Source organism: Pagrus pagrus (assembly GCF_965226575.1).
Source record: "Pagrus pagrus genome assembly, chromosome: 6".
Lineage (NCBI taxonomy): Eukaryota > Metazoa > Chordata > Actinopteri > Spariformes > Sparidae > Pagrus > Pagrus pagrus.
Window position 1 is genome coordinate 24,530,253 of NC_140190.1, and position 27,896 is coordinate 24,558,148.

General features: G+C 41.0%; 1 protein-coding gene across 3 annotated transcripts in view; it reads right to left on the reverse strand.

Moving 5' to 3' along the window:
• Positions 1-148: 148 nt before the first annotated feature.
• Positions 149-27,896, reverse strand: part of dnajc6 (DnaJ (Hsp40) homolog, subfamily C, member 6) — a 50,779-nt gene continuing 23,031 nt past the window's right edge. For 2 of the 3 annotated variants that reach the window (XM_084354007.1, XM_084354005.1), the window contains 16 exons: positions 22,215-22,264; positions 21,387-21,535; positions 19,408-19,530; positions 17,579-17,712; positions 15,657-15,851; positions 15,434-15,551; positions 14,648-14,727; positions 14,317-14,510; positions 12,049-12,426; positions 11,312-11,455; positions 9,692-9,793; positions 9,411-9,548; positions 9,024-9,326; positions 8,553-8,701; positions 7,975-8,151; positions 149-4,460 (listed from right to left, as the gene is read on the reverse strand). In XM_084354007.1, coding sequence (XP_084210133.1) covers positions 4,359-4,460; positions 7,975-8,151; positions 8,553-8,701; positions 9,024-9,326; positions 9,411-9,548; positions 9,692-9,793; positions 11,312-11,455; positions 12,049-12,426; positions 14,317-14,510; positions 14,648-14,727; positions 15,434-15,551; positions 15,657-15,851; positions 17,579-17,712; positions 19,408-19,530; positions 21,387-21,535; positions 22,215-22,264 — 2,536 coding nt within the window. In that variant the 3' untranslated portion in view covers positions 149-4,358. The remainder of the gene's footprint in view (positions 4,461-7,974; positions 8,152-8,552; positions 8,702-9,023; positions 9,327-9,410; positions 9,549-9,691; positions 9,794-11,311; positions 11,456-12,048; positions 12,427-14,316; positions 14,511-14,647; positions 14,728-15,433; positions 15,552-15,656; positions 15,852-17,578; positions 17,713-19,407; positions 19,531-21,386; positions 21,536-22,214; positions 22,265-27,896) is intronic. The other variant, XM_084354006.1, reaches the window with a different exon arrangement.

Below are 27,896 nucleotides of genomic sequence, written 5' to 3' on the forward strand. Positions count from 1 at the left end.
TGAGCGTGAGTAGATAATAACAGAATTTTCATTGGTGAACTTATCCTTTAAGATGGCACTAGAGCGGTTCATGTGTTGTGCTGCCCTCCAGTGACCAAAAGCAGGAACACCGAGAGAAACATAAACCCTGCTGAACACTCCACACCTCTCCTGTTTTCAGTTTATTTATTGTTGTGCACTGCACTTGATCATTATGTACATCCTGTAACGGTCAACATAACTGAAAAGGAGCACATGAACATAACTTTTACACAATTTAGTAATACTTGAACAGCAGACAGGCAAACACATAACGTACAGTAGTCTGTATCCAAGTCGGACCACTTCCATACATACCACGACTTCAAACAACACACATCCATTGACTACGATATAGAGGTTAGCTTTTTAACATAGCCGTAAGATTGCGGATAGAGAACTCAGTCAGCGAGGGAGCTAATGGAGGTTATTTCACATGTAAGTCCTCAGTGTAAATAGAGAAGCAGGTACTACACACCTCCTGTGTCTGTAAGTCACCAAAGAAAGCCTCTAGATCAGACGTTTTCAGGCCCAGTGTCTTATTCAGGGATGTGATCCAGCTGAAGAAACGGACATACTCTTTATATCCACTCATCAGTATTCAGTTCTTAATGTAGATAAACAAACCGGGGATCCTGGGCGATAATGAAGTCCAACAAAGGGGGGGAAACATGATGGTTAACATAGATTAAATACAAAAAAATCATCCAATTCTTCATCTAAATCTCCAAATTAGAGAGATAAAGACTGAAATCAGTAAAGAAATAAAGAACAATCACATGAAGGCAACAATTCTGCTGAATTTGCGTGTGTTAAAACTGATTATTAACACATTTTTGAAGTGATAACAGCTGTCAAACATCAGGATAAAACAGCTCGACAAGGTTTTTCATTAGAGATCTGTCAGTAACACAAAGCTGGAAGTTGAGGATGATGTGAGATCGAATCAGTGTCCTTCCCTCAGTTTCCGCTTTCTAACAGGTAAATACATACATTTTGTTGTTGCATATGTTTGTCATTGGCCCACGGACCTAATCCCAGGACCATTAAATACTTTTCCACACAAGAAGACAATGTCAGAAGTCAATTTCCATCATACGGTGGATCACATCAGTCAGCTTATTAGTGAAACTACATGGAGAACAGCACCTGCAACACTCACAGCTGATGCTTTGAGACTGTGTGTTGTACCTCACTGTTGATATGTCAGTATTATTCATCCAGAGAGAAAGCTGCATGATAATTATAAATAAAAGGGTCAGTGGTGTGACAGAGATGTCAAACAAACTTAAATAAATTACATGAAGCAATACAAAAAACTTTCAATGGGTGCAAATCAGTGTTGCAATGACAGTAGAGATACAGTATGTAGGATATGAGTGAAATTAGAGATATGAAGCAGTGAGACACAGTAAAGCACATTAATTCAATCATCAGTCTTACAGTTTACATCATCTTATGAGATACAGTTCTGCAAAGAGAAAAATCAAAGGTGCAGCATTGCAGTGTTAAACCCTCAAAGACCTGAACAATTTCTGGGGTGCCTGACTGTTTTTTCTAAACAGTCAGCATCAAGTGCTGAACATCATTCGATTCAGGAGAACCTTGAGTTTTTGTCTTGCTCATTTAACGTCCCAATTTTACATCTGCTTTGTCTGAGAAGGGATGATGTTTTCTTCACTGTGAGCTCAGACAGAACGTCAGGAAGTCCAGTTTTTTGTTTACGTGTAGTTGGTAGTTTCAGACTTCCCTATGATTTTTTGTCTACATCTGACCTTTCCTAACCAAGTTACAGCCATTTCTCATGATATTATCCTCGTTGTTTTTCAGCGAAAACAGGTGGTATTTTGGTCGTGCTGATATTTTGCACAGTAGTACAGTCACAACAGTAATACAAAAGTATCTTGAACCTTGTGTAATTCTATATTTTGAATTTACAGATCATGTAGATGTGTCCACAAAAGTTCAAAGAGAGTAAATAGAAAGGTTTAAAATTAAAACAGAGGACACTGAAGCAGAAGTGACTTTTTTTAGAGCAATATATTGTTCATTAAACATTAACAACAAAAGTAGCTCGGCTGCTGGTGGGTGTTCTTGACGAGTCAATGCTCAGAACGTGATGCGTATTCAGGTTCACTATGGTGCCCTGCAATGCCAAAACAAGACGTGTGACACCACGCAAAAGCTGAGGAACTCTCATTTCAGAGCAATAGCTACTTTTAGTTGTCGATGGCTGTCTCGGTCTTTGGGGGGTTAAGCACATTCGTGCAATTTCAGTCAGATGGAAACAAAAATTGTAAGTGTTAATGGCCTGAGACACTGAAAATGTCCTTTACATACATTAGCTGATGATATGTGCAGTTGCTTTCAACCAGAATGCAGCAGGTCTGACACACAAAGCAACAAAATGAAGATAAACAAAACAAACTAAGAATAAATAAATAACAATGGCATTCCTTCAAAGCTGCACCAGGTAAAGTTTGTGCTTCCAGCGCTCCCTTACAAAAACACACATATGAGTGAGTACGCATGAGGCTTCGATGTGCTTCATGTTCGAAAAACTGTAAACGTGCTAATCCTGAAATACAGCGTACAATCCCCAGTTCCCCAGAAACACACACGGCTTGATTACATCACACACACCGGTCAAAGATCTTGTTAATCTGTCGCATGAATATTAAGTCAGGAATTTAAACTGCAGCAGCCTTCTGACCTGTGTTTTTTAATTTTTTATTTAAGTTTCATTTTCATTTATCTTTAGCGACTAAATTCGAAAGTTAATGATGATGAAACCAACCTGTAATCAGAGTTACAGTCAGAAACAGTAACAGCACGTTGCTTCCCATCTCTTTGCACTTTCATAACACTTCTAAATATCACAATAACAGGGACAGACCGATTATCAGCCTGGCCCATTATCAGGGCTGATATTCTGCATTTTTTTTGCTAATTGTTAACGTTGTCCGATTGCTGATAATTGCTCTGCGGTCTCAGTCAGTAGCTATGTTTACATGGACAATATGTCTTCAATCCAATTGAAGCTGGGTCAACTGTTTACGTGGGATTGGATCAACAGGGTCTGGTGTTTACATGCAGCAACCGATTTAATAGGAACAGCTGTATGACATGCTCAAGAGAGATGTTATGTCATGCATATTATCTTAAGTTTGTATTAAAAACAAACTCGATGCAGTCCAATTCACCTTAGAAGCCACCATCTTTTGTAAGTGGAGAATTTTAATCAGAAGACAAAGGTCTTTATTGGCTGATTTTTCTGCGCCTGTCTCTGGCTTTTAAACCAATTATAATCAGAATACATGGCTACTGTCTCGCCCACAGCACTATCTGATTGGTTACATGTCACAAGTAATAGCCAATCAACACTGAATAATCTGAATCTGTAAAGTAACTAATACCTAAAGTTATCAAAACAATGTAGTGGTATGGAAGTACAAAGTAGCAGAAAATGGAAATATTCAAGTAAAGTACCTCAAAATTATAGTTAGATACATTCAATTTTGACACAAAGAGTTTTTTCTCTTCTTTACTAATAATCTTTATCAGTCGATCTCTAATTAGTTCTTTCTTTTGTGCTTGGTTTTGACTGAGAACAGGTCTGGTTTTAGTTCACTTCCACTCCAATCAGTGAAAAACATTAAATAAATTAATGCTGCTGTTGTTTTGTGTATTTCTCACATGTTATTGCATTAAAATATGTATGACAGAACTGATCACGGACCCAATTTTCACTCAAAGTACAAATCAAAATCTACCTCCCTAACAGAACGTGGATTGATTGCTGTTAAATGGTTTTTGTGCCTTACAGACTATCTGGCGCTCTGAATCCCGTCTTTCCAGCAGTCTGTGAAAAGCTTCTTCAGTTTTCTCCCTGATGTGTTTTTCTCTTATCATCGTCTTCTCTCTCTGTTTGATCTGACCCCTCTGAATCAAGCCTGTCTCTGTTTCTCTAGACATCCCGGTGACATCTGCTTTGATCGGCGGGTTGGTTCAGAACTAAGGACACTCAACAAGGAAGGACAATGTTGCACCACATACATACAGTAGGTTGGTACATCTGAGCTACAGGGAGTCATCAGTTCAGTTACACTGTTAGTCTGGAGTTCTGTAGTCTGTTGCCGTCTTTGCAGATCAACTGGATGTTATGTGTGTGTGTGTGTGTGTGTGTGTGTGAGAAGTACGGGTCAAAGCACAGGTATGAAGGCAGATGTTGTAGGGTTTGGTTGTAGTATGTTGACCAGAAGTGGTGACACGTTTTTTAGGATCAGATGACAGAATCAGCAGGGACGTCCTCTCCTCGCTCACGTCTTCTCACTGTTTGTTCAGTAGAGGGGTTTTTGTCCTTGGCTTTCAAATTCTGACCAGGCGTCATTTAGTTCCATGAAAATCATCTTGGCATATTGTTCATAGGGCTGTCCTGTTGCCTGGGAGGGAGAAACATAGAGGGAAATCAAACAAATTAAAATATGTTGCACTTCAAATAAGTCATGCAAAGCAGGTGTTTTACCTCTGGCAAATCACTTGGATATAAAACACCTGCTTTGACATATCATCAAGCTGCGTGTGAAAAAAGAGGAACCTGACATACAATCACCCACAATATCAACGTATTCTCACACAGGTGAGGAACCACAGAGTGAAAGTAGGTGACAAATAACTGTGGCTTAATACAAACAATTCAGAGAGGGTGACAACAACCGACAGGTCTAAATAACAGACTAAATAATGGACAAAAACCCCACAAGAGATTCTCAAAGAAAGCTCACAGTTAAAACTACAAAATGCTCAAAATTGTCTTCAATTAAAAGTTTACACAAAAACAATGCTCATCCTCCTGTTCTTGGCTCATTCCATGAAGTTATGAATGAAAAAAAAAGTCTCTAGTAATTTGTAATAATTTCGGAGGTAGTCTCTGATGGATGCAGAGGTTGTGTGATAATATTAGTCATGTGCAAATCAAAACGCCGGTGGTTCAGGGTTATTTCTTTTTAAACATCTGTTGTCAAAAATACAGACTTTGCATACCTGTGTGAATATGCAACATGAAATCACATGAGGTCCCCTGTGGATATTAGTCCTGTATGACGAGGGCACAGGTCACCATTATTTTATCTGTTTTGTTTATTACTTTTATATTGTGTTTCTATTTTCTGCCTTACTTTATTGTGAAGCTCCTGATGACTTATTTAAGTCTTCATGTTCTACATTTCCTCTTGCCAATAATCAACGTGTGTGTGTGTTTAAATGCTGGGAGTATAACTCTGTGTGTGTTTATGTATCTACTGTACTATATATATGCAAATATCCAATCCAAATGTACCGTTTGTTGCCTGTAAGTCTGAGTGAAATCCTGTTTGCTTGTAATGATTGATTAGCAGGTGTTTATCTTGTGATTCACTCACTGGACACTTCTGGATTGGGTGCATTTTGGGTGCTTGTTCTGATAAAGAGGGGATGAATAGAGGAGTGAGAAGTCATATGTTTTCTCCTCGCATTCATGCTGGTGATTTCTACCTGCCATGAGCTCACAACAGATCCTCAAGACATAACCTGAATCCCCAGAAAAAAAGGCTGCTCTGAAGACTGAAACCACAGGTGAGGTTATTTTATGGGCTGCTGTTATGATGTCTTTCCATTGCCATTTGTAAGAAACTTGTTGTGAGTGATTCTCTGTTCTCTGTATTCTTTCCACAGGTACAAACTGCCTTCAGTGTGATGTTGATGGTGCTGGTTTTCTGCTAGAGCCTCTACATGACACAAACACATCCATAAAAGTGCTCTAGCTTCCTTCTCTAACTGTGAAGATCCAGAGCCTTTGACTCCTATTGCAAGGATGCCCCTGATCATATCTGTCATAACACTGATCTTGGTGGAGTCCATCCTTGGAGCTCCACAGGCCATAAAAGCACCAGATGTACGTGTAGACGATTTCAATGTTTTCCTGACAATGGCATGGCAAGTAGCCAATCACATAAACCCAAATTCCAGCTGTTATGTCTGCGGCCTAATGCCCTACACAGCTGGAGAAGGCTTACCTCTGATGGCCTTACCTGCCTCTGACTGTGACACCTGCCACCTCATGCATATTCCCTCGCCTAAGTCTTATTCTCACCGTGATTGTACCCGAGTCTCCAAAATGAGACCACTTAACTGTTCTGGAGGACACACAAACTGCAACAGATGTCTCAAATCCCCAAAACCCGTTCCCATAAATATGATGCCTCAGCCGTTCCCGTGGTGTCTCGAGAATGATGGCAAGACACTTGTCGGACAATCCGACTGCCTGCGTACATTCAAATGGGACCCCAAACACACCAATATGGACTTTAAGTCTCTGGATTCTGCACCTGAGCACTGCTTGGCGGCAGCAGGCCAGGCTCGCCTCAGCGCTCTAGCTCACCGCACTGCTACCTGCTCCATCTCCTCTCCTGTGGGAATGTACTGGGTATGTGGAAACCTTGCATACCCGTATCTTCCTGTGGATTACAAAGGACGCTGTGGCTTGGCATACATCATCCCGGCTATGAGAGTGGCTCACGCCCTGCCTCACAAAAGTCCTCCTAAACGAGCACGACGTGGAGTTTCAGACATCTTTGGGACTCATCATCAATCGGCTTTCAAGAATACTCTCGGCCCCCTTCTTCCTTTTTACGGAGTTATGTCTGCGTTGGATCAAATCGCAGATCTGTCTCATGCAATTGAAGTCATAGCTAATGAAACCGGTAAGGCTCTCATGCTGATATCGAGTGAACTCGCCTCTGTTAGACTTCTAGCTTTGCAGAACAGAGCAGCTTTGGATTTTCTTTTGGCAGCTCAGGGAGGAACTTGTGCTGTTATCGGTTCTGAATGTTGTACCTTTGTGCCTGACTATAATGCTACGATTGGTGATATAGTAAATCATCTTCATTCAACTGCTAACTCCGTTCACCAGGAGAGTAGTTCTTTATTTGATTGGTTGAAAACCACTTTTGGATCACTGAGATATCCCCTTATTGAAGTGACAGTTATTTTTGTTGTTATCATTGTTTTACTGTCTTTGTTTATATCATGTGTGAAAAAGTTCATATTCAACTGTTAACTTTGACAACATTAATGATCGTTGGATGTTAAATGTCTCTTTGATCACAGTTAAATCAGCCTGAGACTTCATGACTTTCCTAATTGTATGAGAATTGCTTATAAACATGATTTTAAACCAACAATAAGATGTCTGCCACCTTTTTCTGTTTGGGTTCTCAGAGACCAAAGGTGTAAACATAATAAAACATAAATACACTGGGTGTTCATTTGCTCTGTATCTATGAATGGTGTTGAAAGAACTTTTTGGGCACACAACCCCTCGGTTTTGCAACAGTTTGAAGTCTAACATAAGTAATGTGCATTGGCCCTGGAGCTCAGTGCACTGCATCTTAAGAAAAACTGGCAAATTAAAGGTATACTATGAAGGTTATTCCGTTATTGACTGTGAGAAATATGTGTGAAATAATTTTGTGTCTTGTTAATGCATTCTTTCATTCATTCCAGGAAACCATTGATAAGTAATGTTTGACTGTTTTGGTCCTGGGTTTGATACTCTTTCTGTAATAAATCATCTGAAAGTATAAACCCTATTAAATCAGGGTCTGTGGTTTAATTTGCATCAGTCTGGGGCTCCTTGACCTGTAAAAGTTTGACAACCAGTGCCCCATATAACATATAAACATTTCAAACTTTTCTATTTCCTTATTTGGTATAATAGCACCGCTTTATTATTAAGAGAAGAAGAAAAGAAAAGAGTGTCTGTTGGACCCTGGACAACGAGGAAGTAAAACCAACATCTACAAAACATGCGGGTTAATAAAAGAGAACTTGTTTGGACAGAGACGCCTTGTTTTCTCTCCCTTCATGCATACAGTTAAAGATCCTCACTTTCAGTCGACTAGTCTTTATCTGTCTCACCTTATCTGGGTGGACGACCAGGACTGCTTTGCGGTAGACCTTCTTGACCTGCTCTGGAGTAACCAGGTCAGCCATGCCCACAGGCTTCCAGCGCGTCTCCCCCTCCCACAGAACAGTATGCATGGTGGACAGCAGAGCACGGATGTTACGCTCCTTCCCCTCGATCCAGTCCAGAATCTGGGTCACAAACAGGAGAGGGAGAGAAGCCATTAGCCGTTGATGACCAGATTTGGAACAATAATTAGCAGAAATGCTGTCAGTGATTTTGGCGGGTCTGGTGAAATGCTTTTAAAGGAGCAATTAGAGCAACCAAGTTTGGTCATGGGAGACCTACATTGACCGCTTCGTTAATTCTGGAATAAACAGAAAGGCTTTTACAGCCAAAGGTTTTTGAGTGCACCACCCTACTTTTGGGGATCACTGAATCACTTCTATTGTGCAACACAGGTTCAACAGATGACAAAAAACCCACTGAACTGAAGTCAAACTGTAATTCTGCTCTGATGTCGTGACACAAGTGTCATCGGACTTTGTGTTGTTTTTACAGAAAGTTCGACATCAGAAACACAAGCCCCTGCCTTTATTTTCTCAGGGTCCATCTCTTTGGCCATCTCCTCCTTTCTCATCTCTGCTATAGTCCTGGGCCCTTTCTTCTCTTTGGTGCCTGCAAAGCCCTGACCGGACAGCAGGTCGTCAAAGTTGGCATCCGAGGCCTTGGGTTTAGTACCTGACAGAGAGGAATACAGACAGAAATACAGAAAACATTTATTCAAACTACTCATCAACTTTTAACCTTGAACTATTAGATGAAAGATCCTCTGAACAACTGACTGAGTGGGTCTACAGTTAATGTGTATTACAACTATCTCTGTACTCTCTGTCCTTACATATCTATTTATCTATCTATATATATATCTATTATTATCTATTGCTTATGTGACGTTAGGTTGAATTTATGTAAACTGTCATTCCTACAAATATTTAACAACTTCACAACCTGACAACATTTGCATCATCACAGACAATATGAAATCTAATCTCCTGCTCACCCATGTTAGCCTGTGCTTTGACTCCTGCGCTGGGCGAGCCCCCTCCCATCGCGGAGAAGCTGACGTTGTAGTTGGGTCGGTTCTGGGGCGATGTGTGAGGCATGGGGGTGTGGCTGGGGCTGGGCTTTGGCTGCGGGGCGGGTCCCTGTCCTTGGGATTGCCATCCTCCAGCACCTCCAGCACCTGGCTGCCAAGAGGGGAAGCCGTGCTGGGGAGACGGAGGAGGTCTCGATGGGGAGCCCATGGGAGGGATGAAGGGGGTAGATCCAGTGGGAGTGGTGGGTTTGCTGGAGAAGCCAGAACCTGAAGAAAGAAAGGAGATTATGAATTAAAACATGTCATGGAAATAACAAAGATACGTACTTCAGTATATCTTCAGTGACTGACCTCCAAGGCTTCCTCCAAGGTTGCCTATGTCAGCGAACGGGTCCAAGGTGTTTGGCTTGGTTTGGTGGGTGGGGGTGCTGTGGACTGAGCTTGTGGGACTGGTAGTGGCTGACCGACTGCCCATACCAAAGCCTGCTCCTGGATAAATCAACAGTGACAGAAGAAAACACTTGAGCTTTAGCATCCAGTTCCAAAAGCTTGCACTCATGTGAATACATACTTCAGTGTTGTTTTGTGTTGTTTAAGTGTACGTGTGTGTGTGTATGTGTGTATGGTTTCACCTGTGCTTGTGGTAGCGGTTCTGTTCCAGTCCCATCCTCCCATGGGGTTTTGCTGCTGAATGTTTACGGTCGGGGTGGTGGGTGGGACGGGGGAACCCCGGCCTATTGAAGCACATAAAGGTTTGTCACAGACTGAGCGCACAGTGAATGGGAGCTGAGGAGCGTGAACCCACACAGCCGGAGAAAATAATAGCCGGACTGGGTCTCATGTGAGGCGTCAGAGAGGCTGTCGGATGTCTAAACAGATCCAGTTGGTAGTTCTTGAAAATAAATATTTCTGTGGATAATTTCTTGTTTGCCGTAAATAGCAACCTTTAATTTCACATTTAAAACATAATTGTCTCATTTGTATACTCTCTTTGTTTATCTAGCTTTTGTTTTTGCTTTTATTGTTTGTTTTTTTGTCTGCTGATACTAGCTTTTTTCCGCTCTGGTTCTCCGTCTTGTTACTTTTCTTTTCCTTTTTTCAGAATACAAATATGTATAAATACTCACTACAAACAAATGTAAAGGCTAACTGGGGTGGGTCTTGTTGGGTATTAATTGGGTTTTTTGTTGCCACTGGTCTGTGGAAAAATGTGTTGCAACCAATAAAAGAAGGAGAAGGATATTTCCTTGCTTAAAAAACAGCAAAAAATATACATACATACAAGTTTTAGGCCGTATTCAGACCTGTTTTAGAAGCCTTACTCTCAGCTTAAGGTAAGTTCAGGCCAGCAATAAACATTAAAGGTGCAATATGTAAGATTTTAGTTGAAAACAATCCAAAATTAACTAAAATTATCACCAAAATGTGAAGAAATGTTGACATTATGACATTTATGTATTGTGCTGCAGAGATCCACTGATGTTAGCATGCTAACCAGCTAGCCCCAGCCTATCCTGGTCCAAAGCTCCTGAACTAGCAGTATAAACATCAACCAGTGCTCCCCAGTACTCCGAGCCACCAGTCCGGACCTGAGCTAACAAGCTAACACCAGCTACAGTTAGCAGTTACTCGAGTGATATGCTATGTTATTTGTTTTGGGTGTGTGGCCAATTTTAAACATTGAACCTTTAAATGTTACTGTCAATTTTATAATCCTACACTGATTGAAAAGCCCACTGATAATTTTTGCTTCATCATGCACACACTGCTCTGTAACGAAGTGAAGTCTAAAGAAATGTCGACATCTAATGTAGCAGAATTGTCCTGCGTTGTATGAATTTACAATATTGGCTGTGTGAGGAGTTCAGGCTGATGGGGAATTATTCATGCTGAAAGTGAAATATGCAAGCTATGCTAACAATGCTAATCAGACAGGCTGACATAAATCATGCAAACCCATTCATTGCCAAACATACAGCAGCAGTATAAAAAAGACTGTCTCTAGCAAAGCTGGTGTGTGAGTAAGCTTATCAAAATGAAAAACTACATTAAAAACAGTGCAGTAAAATGATTCTTTGGACAACAACAAATAATAAAATGTGTTTCATGAGCGGAGATGATCACGATGCATGAGGAATTGCAGCAGATACTGTGCAGTATAATGTGCCTCACCCTGATGTGGACTCTTTGAGGTGTTATTGCACCCATAATGCTGTGAGAGAGTGCAGCAGAGCAGCAGAGGCATGCCTTACCCAAGCTTGTAGGCTGTAGGGTGGGTGATGGAGAGCGAGCAGCATGCAGGAAGGGGTCTGGCTGCCCCACGTTACCTGGTCCAAGGAATGAACCCATCATGTCCTGAGGTTTGGGCATGGGACCGGCCCCGAAGGGATCAAACGCTGGGGGAAACAAACATAATCACCTTTGTTATTGTCTTACTTGTTTGATTTTATTTTCTTTGCATTTGCATTACAGAATGTGTCGCGTTTCTTAGTGTATTTTCAAATACTCAGAAATGTTCACAGACGAGTTCATGTCTTAAAGTTTTATTGATGTTACTTTTAGTCACGTTTGCTGACTACCCTCCTCACTCTCTGACTTTCTTCAGCAAGTTATAGTGACAGGTGCCCAAACCAAACGCACCATTGCCCTGAATAAAATATGATATCTATATCTATAAAAAATGTTGAAGGTCCTCTCTAGAGTCCGTGTTTGGTTTGTCCTTTCTGGGCTACTGTAAAAACATAATGGTGGAACATGGTGGACTCAAGTTTCCGGTTGATTTTACACTCATGAAAACATAATAATGAATATTAAATTCCATTTCTGTCCTTAAATCCCCCCAAATCCTACACACTGGACCTTTAAGATCCACTTCAGCTCTCATGAAGACCTGATTGAAAGCACCAGAAAAATCCAGTTGGTGGACCTTGACTTTGACTTTTTATTTCACAAATGATCTTTCATGCTTCATGAACTTATTTAGTCTCACCTGGCGGCGCAGGAGATGGACAAGGCGAGGCAGTGTTTGGGGCTACTTTATGTGGTGTGGACTGGGCCGACGACGGCCCACTGGTTGGCTGCGGTGGCCCCCCGAACAAGTCCCCCAGGAGGTCAGTGGCTGTGGCTGCAGCCTGCGGGGGCTGAGATGAAGGACACCGGGGGTTGATGTCCTCCCCATCGAGGCCAAGAAGATCCACTTCCTCAGCAGGTGCAGGGGCAGCCTGCGCTGCAGCAGGAGGGTCGGGTTTCTGGGGGGCCGCGCTGGCGTTGCTTCGCTGGCTGGAGAGAGAGAGCATCTCGTCGTCAGAGGGCTCGCTCTCCTCGCAATGGCCCCGGCCATCTGGACCTCCGCCGGGCCGACTCGGCTCTGCAAAAAGAAAATGAAAGAGGCAACGAAAGAAAGAGACAGAATTGAGAAAGAAGGATTCAAAGTGGAGATAGTAGAATGTTGAAGAAATAACAAAGCAGGAAATTAACTGGGAAGTCGACATAAATACAAACTAGTAGCTACATACGTTACCTCTACCTCCTATTCTCCTACAGTCATGTGAGCACATATTTCCAAAACAACCTTAAAAAATCTCTATTCATAAGAATCCAATCAGGAAAACATACAGTCTGCGTTTAAAGAAAGGGATGGGATGTACAATATGACTATGAACCTCAGCTAGTAGCAATCTAGAGCGACATTTCACTTTGGTAGAATATTTTAAAGTTGTCTTCCTTCAGCTTTTAAAGTTTTTTCCCCCAGTTCTTTGTATCCACAAAGATTTCTTAGAAACTTTTCTCTGGATACAGAGTTAAGAAATCCACTGGTCTGCTTTCATCCGATATCAAGAGACATGTTTAAGGGGAATTATTTACAGTAGTGATTTATATATGTCCCCACAGAATAAAGATAGAGAAGAGAAGAGAAGAGAAGAGAAGAGAAGAGAAGAGAAGAGAAGAGAAGAGAAGAGAATAAAATCATCCACCAAAGTGATATATCACTCTGTAACAAGGAAGGGGTTCTTTTCAATTCAATCGATACCGATTGTAAATGGACACAGCCAAGTGATTTTCCAATAACAGACGATGTATTCGTCAATAGAGTCAATCAGTATGATTGAATTGAGCCAAACCTGGTTAACTACTGTCACTGTACTGATCAGCTTCTCTAACAGGTCTGTGGTCTCCTCTACCGTCTTACCCTCCAGATCCAATCCCTCCATCTCATCTTGTAGGAACAAAAGTGAGAGTTGGTTCATTAGTTTGTTCATGTGTCTACATGTAAACATATGGCAGTGTGTTTTTGCATGTTAGGTACTTGTACTTTACTTGAGCATGTCTATTTCATGCTACCTTATAATATAATATTGCACCATATATTTTACTTTACATCTCACTTTTAAGATTGATGTTTTTCACAAAAATGCTATAATCAGTTTATAAAATATAATGACTTATTATAGATTAAACGACCCAACAGTATATGAGGTAGCCTAGTTCAAATTAGCTACATATTGACCAACTTAGTCAGAACATTAAGGTAGCGATTACATATTGATTCATCAATAATGATCCAATAATATAATATAACACTGATGGGTGGCATTCTGCGTAATTTGCACTTTTACTTTGACACTCTGAATAACCTCCTTTTTTTTTTTTTACTTTTAATATAATTTTTTTTAATAGTATTTCTACTTTTACTTAGGTGATTTCAATACTTCTTCCACCACTGACTATCTTACAAATTCGTGCATAGAGATTTGTGGCTGTGTATTGTTCACTTCTTCTATCCTGGTGAGAACAAGTCTATTTTTAGGCTGAGTGATAAAATCAATTATCCTGATATTTCTGACCAAAATTACTCGATGTTGGTACTTTCACAAAATATTAACACAATGAGATTTCAGACCAATAATCATCAGTAATGAGGATATAATGACTAAGTAGGTAAAGGCAAGTAAAAGCACAAGGCTTTTACAGCACTTTTGTGTCAGAACCAAGTAATATCTTTTAATTAAATATCAACAATATAATCACTGTTATATTTTTGTTTAAATTCCAAGCATTGAGTAGCCACTGTGAACGTGGATACTTAACGAGCTCCCTGTATCGTGATTGAGCTTTTCAGAAAGGCAGATGACAGAGAAAAACACACAAACGCTAATGACTCAGAGGCCATAACACAGAGCTCCACACCTCAAGTGTGTGTCCAGCATGTTGTTGATTAAACATTATGTGAGCAGAGGCAGTTTGTATAGTATTGTACCAGCGATTGCCAGTGCGTCCTGATGCTCCTGGTGGCAGGAGAAGAGCACGTTGGGGCTGAGGTCTTTACAGGGGAACTGCTCCCACGGCGGCGTCAGGTCTTTTTGTTTGTCCACGCCCTCCACCTCTATATCCAGTATCACGTGGAAAAGCTGAGGATACTTCTCAGGAGAGTCGCACGCATCCAGCTCCGGTCTGAGAGGAAAGATGGATGAGAGAGCAAACGGAACGGGCAGTGTTGTTTTCAAAGTATGTTTCTCTGAAAATTATGATTTAAGTTTTTCCTGCCATTTTCACACAAAACTGTGATTAAATAGAAGAAATGTCCTCACTTGTTAAACTTTAACATGGTGGTACCAGGAGCAATGAAGCCAGTGTGGAACTGGATCTGGAAGATCTGGGTGTTGGACACCTGACAACAGGAGAACAAATGTATGTTTAATATGTCTGCTGTTTCTCCCAGTGTTTCTGTTGGAGGAAAGCCACATCTTTCCATGAATTCAGGAGGAACAAGTTCATTCTCACTTCTTCCTGACAGTTTGTGGGTTTGTGTTTGGGTTTGTGTTTGGATTCAAGATGCACAAATATTCAAATAAGTTGCAACCACATCCTGAGACAGTTTGATGGCTGATACATCAGCTTCTGGTGCCAATGAGATTATTTTTCCCACCATTGTCATGTTGTTTTTGTCAAGTCTGATCAAGATGTTGACTTAATCAGTACACAGACATGTTTTGTAGAACACTGTTTCCAAACAAATGGGACGGGACGCTGTATAAAATTCATTTTCAAACAAACTGTTGGCTGACAATGACATTCAGTCTTTTGTTGCCTCTGTCTTGACTTGTTTAAAACAGTTTGCTGATATCAAATTCAGAATAAGCATATATTAGCAGAAACCAAATGATGTTGATGAGGAAAAACATTAAATATATTGTCTTTGTACTGTTTTTAATTGTGTAAATGTCAAAAAGGATTTGCAGATCACATTCTCGTTTATTAATGTTTTACAAAGCGTCCTAACTTGGAATTAGTATTCTAGTTTCGTCCCTCCATGGATGCTGCTACTTGCAGTCAAAATACTCAGTAGGATGCAGAGTAGAGCACATGAGGTTTACCTTGGCTTGAAGACGCCCTCCAATGGTCGACCTCATGTGGTAGACTGAAACGACGACGTCTCCTTGCACACTCACACCCAGTTGGAAAACGACCTTACCCTCCTGGACCCTGTGCTCTCTGGACATGCAGGGTGTGTAGGAGGGAGAAACATGGATGTTACTGTAACAATGTCAGATATGAATGTGTGTTTGTTCGCAACAACATGAGCAATCCTCATCCTACCTCATCCTCTCGTACTCCTGCGCCGTGGTGAAGATCTTTGTCTCTCCGATGAGGACGTCGCAGAAGGGCCGACAGCCGCTGCGCTGCTTGTTGAAGCAGGGGACCGGAGTCATGGTGAGGCCCTTGATCAGCAGGGGCTTGGAGTGTGGTAGACTGGGCTTCTCTGATACCATGCTACAAACATAACCTATGTACCTGCATGGAGAGGAGAAAATATTATCACATGTAAGGTGTTTTTGTGATATGTACCAATCGTTCACAAACTGACAGATGTCATACATACAGTAGCTGTTTCAAGACAACAAGCAGAAGCACAACCCAGTCAGAGGAAGATGATAACACACTGATAAGTGCAGACAAATCCATTAAGGACTTGGAACAAAGTCCAGAATTATGTTACTACTTCCGTTTACATAAACCTTCGGTCAGCTTGCACTGAAACTCTGGCTCAGGATGGAGCTCCTGCTGATAAATACTACAGCTACTGTCTGGGAGGGTAATAAAATGTGTGTCCTTGAAGGTCTGCCAGCTCTGCAGCCCAAGATTCATGCTTAGGTTGAGGAAACTGAGGAGTGGTGGCTGCACTGTTTGGCGATCACGTTTTCTACCTATTCTGAACAACCTATAACAGCGAACGTCGCTAGTTTATGAGACTAGAAATTATGTTCTTATGCTAGAATAAAAAAAACAGGCATTTCCTCATCAGAAGTCAACTGACGTAGATATGTTAGGGTTTAAGTGTGTTTCTCCATGCATCTCCCATCGACTCCAATACAGCTGACACCACAGTCTGGCACCAAAGCAAGATTCAGTGATGTAATGACTCTTCCTTATTTTTTAGGTTCCTTGATTGCTGCTCAGCCTCCACACCTGCTCACAGCCACTCATCTGCAACTCATCAACGCTGCAGTATATCCACCCAGGTCCTCCAGGCATTGGGCTGTTCAGTTTGCCTGTGTTGTACTAACGCTTCAGCCGACTTCCAGTTCTTTGATTCCACATGTCTGTGTTTTACCTGTGTCTAATGCTCATAATCTTCCCATGATCTCTGTCTGCTTGCCTCGCCCTGCGCCTCGCCCTGTCTCTCTTTCAGCCGACAGCTCATCTGATTAATTTCTCAGTAAAACAACACTTTTTTTTAGGTCCAAAATCAACACAACCTGACAATAGGTACTGTATGTTTCAGTGCAACAACCTCCATCAGTCATTTCAACAGCAAAGAAATCAAATCTGCTTCGAGGTAATCGACCATGTCCACTCCCAACACACACATAAACCAATGACTTGTAACTGGCCATAAATCTTATGTGATAGGTCTCTTCATCTTTCCTCTGAAATCTATCAAAGCACTTTCCTTTTTGTTTCTGCCCGACTTTACCCACTGAGCACAAACACGTCCCGAAGACGTCAATTCAACATCTTTGAAGACGTTGAAAAGTTGTCCTTCTTTTCAATTTCAGTTACAGACATCTGAAGAACTTCTTGTGGTTAAAAAGTAAAGTTTTAATGACGGCCAAATCTTTTTATATTTCCATGCACCTCAGTAGCCTGCATGAGGCATGCACTTTGCCAGGAGAGCCATTTATCAGCTTCATTAAATACCATGTTTTGGTCTTTCAACCTTCATCAGGTGGGCTGATGAAGGTTGAAAGACCTTCATCAGGTGGCTGTCCACTGGACGTCTCTTCACAATCATCAAAGACAATGAATTGACGTATTTTGCTAAGGGGGTAATTTTGCTCTCGTGTCAAATGATTGTAGGAAGGAAAACGTGTAATAGGTGTTACAAAGACATCTTCAGCGAAAATGTAAGTCTTGTGTGTATCTTCTATAGATGCCAGTTTCCTGATCTTTCTTCCTCTCACTTCCCCTCCTCTCTTTCTCTGACAAACCCACATGCACACTTGTTCAGGGATGCAAACCTGCGGTGTGAGGGCCAGAGGCCAGAACCTGGTCTCTTGGCGCTGAGCAGCTGCATGGCAGGAATCGGGTTGTTGAAGAGGTGGCAGAAGCAGAACATGGCACAAACCAAAACACCCGAGGGAGCACGACCATCCTGAAACACACACACAGGTAAGGAGACACTGAGACACTTTGTATTTTAAAGTTTCACTATTTGGCAATGCGTGTTAACTCCTACACTGTTTATATCACATCTTAGCATCACAGCAATGACAGTATCAAGTGTGAGCATGCATGAAGCCACTGAACACAGCAACTCATAGCGTCTGAAAGCTTGCTGCAGATTTGCACCGTAGCTCCAACTCCGACTGTTAAAGTAGCAAAAATCTGTTTAATTTACTACAAGTTAGAGCTCAAAGAAGTTAATATAAAATATATAGGTCTAAGAATATTTGATGATAAAGTCGTGTGCACAAATAGGTCATCACAAAATGCAAATGTTAGTAGAGATTTTTGCTCACTGAATGTAGTCACTGTTATAATTTTACTCTGAGTTCATTTCAGGTTACAGGCAGACAAAAACATTCTTGTGATCTGAGGCAGAGAAAACAGTTTTTAGAAAGGAGTCGTTTGGTGGAGGAGGTTATGCAAGATGGAGCAATTTGCCAAGCCACAGCCGAACCGCACTGACTTGGCAATAACACGCCCCACCACATGCCAGTGTACAGTATTGCTGTCACTGAATCAGAGCACACAGCGAGGCCGGTTTCAGTGAATACTTCAGTAGAAATTGTACTGCAAAACGTAAGTGTTGAAGAGCATTTTGTGTTTTAGCTGCGCTTCAAATGCTGCTGACATGATTAAAGCCTTATGTGCCGTTATGTTCACACTCAAAGTGCGGCTGGTTGATGAGGAAACATGCTGAGTTTTCCAAACTGATCTCTGCCAATCAAAATACATGTGTTTTGTGTTAGAAAACGTCTTCATCTATTTCTTTAACCGTCTCTTTTACCAAACACAGACACATAAATAAGACGTTCAAGAACACATCACAGTGTGCCATCTCTCCTTTCCAACCGACCAACATACCAAACATGACTCACATCCACTGACTGAATTTCTACATCCAAGGCCGACACGCTGGACTAAAGCTCTGTTCTCTTCTACTTTTGTTTCCTTGTTAAGAATTCTTGTCTGTGTGAGATTAAACTCTTCATTTGATGGACACACAAGAAACAAGTTGTGTTACTTGAACATTTTGTTTGAAACTGTCGATGTAAAATCACAAAGTTTCATTCTGTTAAAACACTTTATATAATGCATGCTGACAAATGAACCGTTTCAGCAATTAAATGTGCATTAAAATTCATTCTTGTGCCTTGGCGTCCCTCGTAATGCAGAGACTTTAAGTGTGTTAGAAATTAGACTTTTGCAGCATATTAGGAGTGTTGTGCATAGTGCTGATTGTTGAGTCTCATCCCCAGGTTGTCAAATACTGACGCTTTGGTATGGCAGCTTGGATTGGCATCAGTATTTGGCGACAATTGACTGTCTTTCTCGAGGGAGTTACGTTTTGCTTTAAAAGACACCTCAGAAAACTTGGAGATGTGTTGTGGGACAATCAAAATAAGTCCCTGCTCAATAAATGTAGCTGTACTTCGTATTAAACTGAAGGAATCATGGCAAAGCACGATGTCAGCAGAGTAAAAGCTAGCCTGCCAGTAAATCCAAAATTGATTTGGGTAACTTGGCAGAACTTATGTGGACAAGAATCCAGACAGTTTATTAAAAAATAAATGTTGGACAGGGATGAATATGATGAAGCTTGTTTCTGTGAGCGTCTTCTTACCGAGCAGGTGATGACACACACATTCTTGGGATTCTGTTTGAGCCAGTTGTGCATGTTCTTACACACAGCAAACAAGTTGTGAAGGCTGGGAGCCTGGCGAGAAGGCCAATTACACTCTGAAACCTGCGAAAGGAGTTGGCAGAAGAAATAAGAGAGGAAGGACGAGTGAGGAGAACAGGGAGAGACATAGAACCAGATATAGAAAAAAGGCAGATTGCAAATGAAAAAGAGCAAAGACGAGCAGAGAGAGAAGCGAGGGAAGAAGAAAGGTTAGGAAATAATAAAGAAAATCAGGAGGGGAGGAGAAAGGAGAGGTGGAGGTTAGCAACAGCACTGCAGCAGCAGAGCAACACAACACACCAGTTACCACGATGAGTCATCTGCTAGAGATACAGCGACCTCCACGTGCAGACAGGGGGCCATCTTGGCTAAGTTAACTCCACAGCTTGACTCCTCAGCTTTTTTCGGGTGTTTCTGCCGGAGGGTGGCAGTCTTTTATCTGCCTTCACTTGTATTATGGTTTTTGAATGGTAATTCAGCTTTAATCAGTGACCCCTCAATTCTATTTTTAATTTAGAAACATCTCTTGTCACAAGTGTCGTGACGAATGTAGGCAATACACTGCATGTTGACTCACTGCTCTGTTATGTTACGCTATTAAAAATAGCAGAAATACAATAAGTGTATAAGCATCAAAGGCTATATGGGATTATTAGACTCTACATTAGGTAGTGGAAGCAGTAACAAGCTGTAAACACAACATGAAATAGTAGTTCATATTAACATTAGCATTAATTTGGAGCAGTAAACACAACATTGACAACATTTTAATTATAAAGTTGATGTTATATTGGAGACTAACATTGGTTAAACAATACCAATTCAGCTAAATGTAGTTTATATATTTCTTTTTTTCATATCAATTTTTTTGGGAAATTATGTAAATGTGTGTAGTTTTATGTGTTTGCTCTTTCAATAGGCTGTTTTTCCACTTTTTTAACTATTGTATATGTGTAAATTAGTAGATAGATAACTTTATTAATCCCCGAAGGGAAATTAGGTTATTGTAGCAGCAGGTACATTCAAATACAAATACAATCAAAATACAAGGGCAAATATAGGAACAATAAAATACTATATACAATATAAAAAACAATAAAATACTATTTACAATAAAATGCTTAAGTAGCTGTAAAATAAAATAGAGGAACATAAGGTGGGAGAGGATAAGGTGCAGTGGCAGTTGCAGGTCATCTGCAGGCTTATTTTTGCATTAAAAAATGTAGGCAAGAAAAATAAAGAAATAATTCACTCCTGTTCAAACTCCTATAGATTAATGTCAGAAGCACTTACAGAACTTCTGACAGCTTATAACCTTTCAAAAGAGCCCAACACCATGCCTGTACTCCAAATGGTTCAACAACAGCTTTGAATTGACTTTGGGCTGGACTGGGAATGACGATTTAGGATAATTTTACATACATTTCCAGGAATAAGAACAGGTTTGCTGCTAAATGCTCCACTGCATTCACCAGCTAGTTGCCAACTTTGTGTATCTGCTGTTTGGTGCTGGATGGTAGCTTTCAGCAGGTTTAACTAAACTAAGCTTCAGCTCATAAAACTAAAACAATAAGAACGATACTAAAATCTGTAGAGCTAGAGTCAAGTTATAATTATCTGTGGATTTGCTTGCTTGCTCCCCAGTTGACAAAATGTACTTACTGTAGCTTTAATGACAAGAGTGGCGAACAATGAAACGTCCAATCGGGGAAATCTAATTAGAGGCTTCACACTGGGTGCTGCCATAGTTTATGAGCACGCGTGGCAATGGTCTCTACTTAAAACGTTGTGAAGTGTAAGTAAATCCTCAAATCTCACTCTAATCTGGGGAGTGAAGATGGTGCAGCAACCGCAAACAACTGTGTACAAACTAATAATTCTGCCTCATCTGTAGCTTCATGAGGCAGTATCACACTCACCCTGTTGGAGAATTTGGCGCCGCGGTAGTTGCGCTGTGATAGGTTGAAGACAGTGTAATGGTCGGCATGGCGACTGTCGAGGAAGGAGCGAATGTCCTCTACGTGGTTCTGGTAGCCAATCTGCACTGACTCCGCCGGGTAGGTCATCACTGGAAAAATAATTCAATATTTAGTTGCAGGATGAGACGTTTTGGAGTTAAGCTGTAGATATTTGCTCACACTCTGTGAACGTCCTTCAACTTTCACCCTGTTCTAGTATTCGTCTGCAACATGTGAATTGAAATTTGGAGAGTAGAGTAGGCTCTCATTCATGCATGACTATCAGCAGTTTCACACAAAGCATTATGGGATTGAAAGCCCTCAGGTGACAAATGTCCAGCTGACTGTGTTCTCGAAAGGGCAAAGTGCTTTAAGCAATTTGAGAATGAGAGGCGAGGACAGAGGGAAAGCTGAGGGTGCAGGTGTCTTTTAATACAGTCTCTTGCATTGTGAGGATATAACACAAGTTAAACTTCTTATTTGTAGATGCGCCAATCAGAATTCAGCAACATTTTAATTTTAATATCAACCACTAAGCAAACTGCCAAAAGACTTGCCTATTTATTTACTTTCTATCTAGTCGGCTAAGTGATTAATTGACTAATCTTTGCAGCAACAAACTTTTCAGTGGTTTTAAAATGAACCCATTTTTTAACTCTTAGTTTTGTGCACCAGACAGATATTTCCCATGTTTATTATTTTTTGGTGACTATGTTAGCATACATCTATATACACACATCTCTCACAGTATGCACATAAGGTCCATTAGCTACAACAAAATGTGTTTACCTATGATCCGTGATGTGATGTAGGCGATGTCCAGCTCCCCTTTAGTGTACCTGTGAGAAAGAAGAAGAAGATTTGAAGATGATTTTCAAATATTTGTCCATCAAATCCTCATGGCACTGACAAAAGAAAGAGCAATACAAAGAGGAAAAGGTTACGAGCAGAATCTCTGGCGACCTTCAGCAGTGTTTCAGCCACCTGACACCCAAAAAATCTTTAAGATTTGCTCAATATTTCTGGAATGTGTTGTATTACAGGCATACAGCAGGCACGTGTGTTGATTGTTTTCTGACAAACATTCAGTCAGGACAGTGAAAAGATTCCCTTTCCTTGAAAAATATCAACTCGTTAAAAAGAGATCGATACATGACTGTCTAGCATCCAAAAGGTTGATGCACTTCTCTGCCTCTCGCTGCAGCGGGCTGTTTGTCATTCATATCCAAGTAATCAGACTCAACAGGCTTTTCAGCAGCAGCTTCCACGTGTCTGGCTGTGGGGAAGTTGTCTTTTTCAGGCTCACCACATTAGGAGCTGAACTGCTCGAGATCAAAGGAATACCATATGTGAATTCTTCATTTGAGCACCATTGCCTTTCATTGCCAATTTTAGCTATTCCATATGGAGATTTTTTTTCACAAAAAACTCTGAGCGCAGCTGCAGCGCACACACATACAAGCAATCCACTACTGCTGCACCATGGAAGTGATGGAAAACATGAAACAGCAGGAAGCAGGTGCAGGGTGAGGTCTGGGGTTGGAGTAGGATTTATTTTAATGAACTACAAACTCATTTATTTCCTCTAGTTTAAAATCTAGTTTTCTCTCAATAGATATACAGAGTATGAGTGTGACTAGTATGTAATCCAGGCTTTCAACTTCTTTCTTGTCAGTTGTCCAGTAGCTGAATAAAAGATTCAATATCCTTATAACTATAAAGCAGTTACCTTGAAACATATTTATTGAGAAATTCATCCTGAATCAAATCGCTGAAACATGGTGGACGAAAGTAGACATTGAGTTGATGGTGTGAAACTTGTAATTAAGTCACGTACTATATGGTCACTGTATCGTTCCCTTTGCTCTTCCTCATCACTCAATTACTGAAAACATTAGAAATTCCAGAAATTCTGGAGGAATGAATGACCGGAGTCACACTGGATTCTGCTATGATCTGGAGACAATTGCTGACGGGAGGAGAGCTCAGAGATTATTTCTTAACTTTTAGGGTTAAAAGTGGATTTATCTTCACTCCTGTTTATCAGCCTGACAGTAGCAGCGATCCACGAAGGTGACCATCATTGTCTGGTGTTTATGTTCTGTAATGCTGACTGCTGAGCGGAGCCGGAGGGAAAATGTACACTTCATGAACGTAACATTAAAGGAAGGAGAGGGGAGAAGGAGAGAACCGGAGTCTCGAACACACAGACACACATGTACCGGTCTGTGCCATTGCCCGCAAGCTAAAGGCCTTTGTACTTAAGGCGACAAAATGAAACACACCATTACATTGGGCAAACTTGTGCATTTGTCTGAGTTTGAACTGGTGGAAACATTTGGAATAATGTAAAAATATATCTCAACAAAGTATATAACAAAGTTCTAGTTGTTTTTAATGCAGATTTCTGACACATTATATCTTCTGAAAGTTATTCACAAAAAAAATGTTTTCACCCAGCAGCAAGCAGCAGGAGGCTCGACTACCCACTGCAACACAATTATCATGTAAAACACATTAGCAGGCTAATGTGCATCAGATTGAGTTGAGTTGCTGCCTACTGTGAAAATCCCTCAAGCAGAGCTGATCTGGGGCAGTGAAGTCTGTGTGGTCATGGAGGAGTGCCATATGGCCCTGATGCAATCCTAGACCTGGTTATGTAACACGGCGCTACTCAACTAGTCTGCTTTGGAGTGAGAGAAGGCTAAAGTGTGTCTTGAGATTGTCGGGGCTATATATTCTGAAATATCAGCATCAAACATGGAAATTCCCCCAAAATACCTAAGTGTTGAGAAAGTAGACAACTGCTAATACAACACACACAAACACCTAGAGTTAAATCCATCAGAGAGAAAAGAGGGAGGAGGCTGCAGCTGCGTCTGTAAGCCCTGGATAATGAAGTAATTGGACCACAGTTCGCGTTTCTATTTTCATCCAATTCTGTGTGTTTAACCCAGAGTCTAAATGCAGAGGGCAGGTTTCACAGTGACACTAAAGCTAATTGCATGCTTCTCCTGAAGCCAGTATACAGATTATTTCATGTTAATGTGAGGTTGCGAGGGCACAAATTGTTTTTATATCTTGAAGAAGAAGAGGAATATTTCAAAAAATTCTTCAGGAACTGAGAAAAAAAACCACATTCGTTTCTACAATTTCTGCCATGAGATTTCTACAGGGTTTCTTTGCTTTTACCTGCTTCTTTCCTGAAATAGCTGGGTGGCTTTTAGAGGAGAGAAGCGGGTCAGGTGTTAGGTTTAATGGCCATGGCCAACAGCCACTGAGTATGCAAATGAGCAGTCTCCCCGACCTGTTGAGGTTAGAGCTGCAGCCAATTAAAAAAGTACTGCAAGGCACAGCGAATGAACTGAGGGGAAGGACACGGCTGGAAAAGAAGAGCAAAGCTGACACTTGGGAGTTTTCTTCCTTTTTTGTGGAAATTGTTCAGTAAATGGTGTCCTCCTTCAATATGATGAACACACGATATAGTATCATGACTAAGATTTAATACTAGAGTGGCTTTCTATGAGCTGTGTATCTGTTATATTTATCAAACCATTTAACATGAATGTAAACATAAGCATGATAGTTGAAATCACTTTTCTGCTTGACGGAAGAACGCAAAACAAGAAAAAACACTGACAACTGACACTGACTTTGACAGAGCAAAGCAAAGTTGTTGCACTTGGCCTCTATATTTCCAGCCTCCTTTTTTTTTGCCTACACAGAAAAACTGAAAAAAAAAAAAAAGTGCAAAAAGTATACAAGCAAGTAAATTTATGTACCAAAATTAAGCGTGCTTGTGTGTTTGTATAGTTGTCTGACTATTCTGACAACAGCAGTTGGGTTCAGTTCGAACATCCTGTCGCTTATATTTCATAAATAAAGTTGAGTCGAGCTGCTATAGCAACCTCTACTGGCACAGTTCAAGAGAACGAATCAAAGTGTTTGTTTACATTAACTTTTGGTTAGAAAACCCCTGCATCATGCATGAATTTACACACAATTCAATTGTCTTTTTAATCATGTTATTTCAAAGTGTATACATGTAATTCATCTTAAATGCACGTTTACTGCTGTCATATCTTATTGTATAAAAACAACATTTTCATTAATGTTAGTTTGTGGACACCCCTCCCATCCTCTCCACACATTCTTTGAACTGCTCCCATCAGGAAAACGGTTCTGGAGTCTAAAAGGTCAAACAAACAGACTAATCAACAGCTTCCTTCCACAAGCTGTTAGATTGTTGAACTGCTGATCTGGAGCATGCGCACTACTGCACTTCATGAGCTTAGTCGTAGTTTAGTTTTAAATAATTATTGTAATATATTGCGTGTATTTATTGTGTTCGTGTTGTGGGATCCCGGAGAAACGCAATCTCATTTTTGCTGCACTGCTTTTGTTGGTACAGCTAAATGACAATAAAGCTTTGATTGATTGATTGATTGGTCATTTACCTGTTGGGCCAGAGGCTAAAGAAAATGGCAGTTTGAGTTTGCCCATAACTAGCAGTTAGTCTGAGATGTCGCTGATGCTTAAGATGCTAAGCAAAACAATATTGAAAGCTGAAGTGACGCCCCTTCTGGTGGACCTCATGGGAGCGCAGTTTGCATAAATGAAGTAAAATAACATCTAGTTTAGTGATAAATCGCTCAGTGAACTACATCGTCTTGCTCAACACACGTCACCAACACCAACATGGCCGCCGCCTCGGCACAGAAAAGGTCAAAATAAATCAGGTCATATTGACAACTGCAGTTATGTGAAAGTGTAGTCCAACAGTTCTGGGAACAGAACCATCAGAGAGGTCGGACATATGTCTTGTCCACGACATCCCTTTGATTCAGTCTATTCTGACAACAGCAGGTGGTTTCAGTTGCTATAGCAACCCCTACTGCCTCAGCTCTATGGCAGTTTAACTTCTGTCGAAATGTCCTTGGTCGACCACTTCCTGGAGATGCTCTTTTTATTACAGCACTTTGTTTTTCTTTTTTTTCGGTGGTCTGTTTACTGCTAGCCAAACTAGCTACTATATACTAGCTGTCTGAGGCTAATGTGTTGCTAAGTGGTCCACACCATTCTAAATATCAGTCGAAGCCCCACTCCAGTCCTTTCCTGGCAATGTTGATCAGCCACACTGTTTGCCAAACAACAACTTAATGTTGTGCTCAGAGTCACTACATTTAAGCTGTTGCTATTATGGAACAATGATGTATGACTATAGTAGAACCTGGGAGTCATATGTCATCCTCCAGGGGTTATTAAAGTGTGTGAGTGGCTGGAGCAGAGGGGAAAGTTTAGCAGAGAAGTTGTCTAGCGGCAGTAAATGTACAGTACAGGTTACAGTCTGATCAGGAATAAACTCTGTAGCTCCTCAATACACAAGAAGGCCTGTTTGAATGACAGCTAGCACTATCCCTGCTAATACTCATGCTGCTTGTCCATGCTAATATTGATGCTATCGCTAATCCATGCTAGTGTTGTTGATCTTGCCAGAACAGAAGTCTGGTTGTGATGGTAATAACTACGTATGACTATCCACCACACACCCATCCTCTGTTTGAAAAAGAACATTGACGGTCTGACAGGAAGAAACACTGACCGGAGGGGAGCTTTAATACTTGGTTGATGTTGGGCTAGCTGTTATGTATTGTACTCTCTGTTCTTTTACTGCTGTTGACTCTATGGGGACTTTTACTGACGATACTTTCTCCGACTGTCTTCAACTCTTACTGGAAGTGTGTTCAGCTTGCTGTTAGCTGTATGCTGCTCACACACATCGGCCTAGTGAGGCCAGAGGAGTGACAACAAACACATACACACATGCAGATGCCCACCAGCACCACAGTGCCTGTTGTTTATGTTTCCTACTGGAAAGTAAACATCTGGAACACAAAAGCCATTTCGGGCCAGATTGTATCAGTGGTGGGTTCTCTAACAAAATCTCCAGTGACTATAAACACACACTCACACGCAGACACACACAGTCAAACAAACACAGTGTAAGTGGGTTAGATCCCGATGGATGGAAGATTTGGCTTTTCTGCATTCCCTCCATGCTTCTCTCCAAAATTCACTCTTTTGACAGAATTGTTGTCTTTCTGGGGGCCATTCTTATAGCATATCTGCTTCATAATGGATAATTTAACGTTGAGAATGATGGCCGATACAACAGACAACAGAAAGGCACGAGTCGTATAATGTCTTCACTGCAATCTACTAACCGGAGGGACTGATTTAACATCTGTCACTCTTCACAAAAAATGCTGCCAAAACTTAACACTGCACCAGATTTCTTTCCCTAGTCGATGCTGATTTACGTCATCTCAGTTCTCTGAAGCAAGAAAAGCCCAGAGAGGAAAACTGTTACAGAGACAATAAGAGAGGTGTCCGCCTGCGGGGTTCAGTGTTAATGAAATATGGACAAATGAGAAACAAAAATGAAAATAAATGAGAAAGGATGGATGGAAA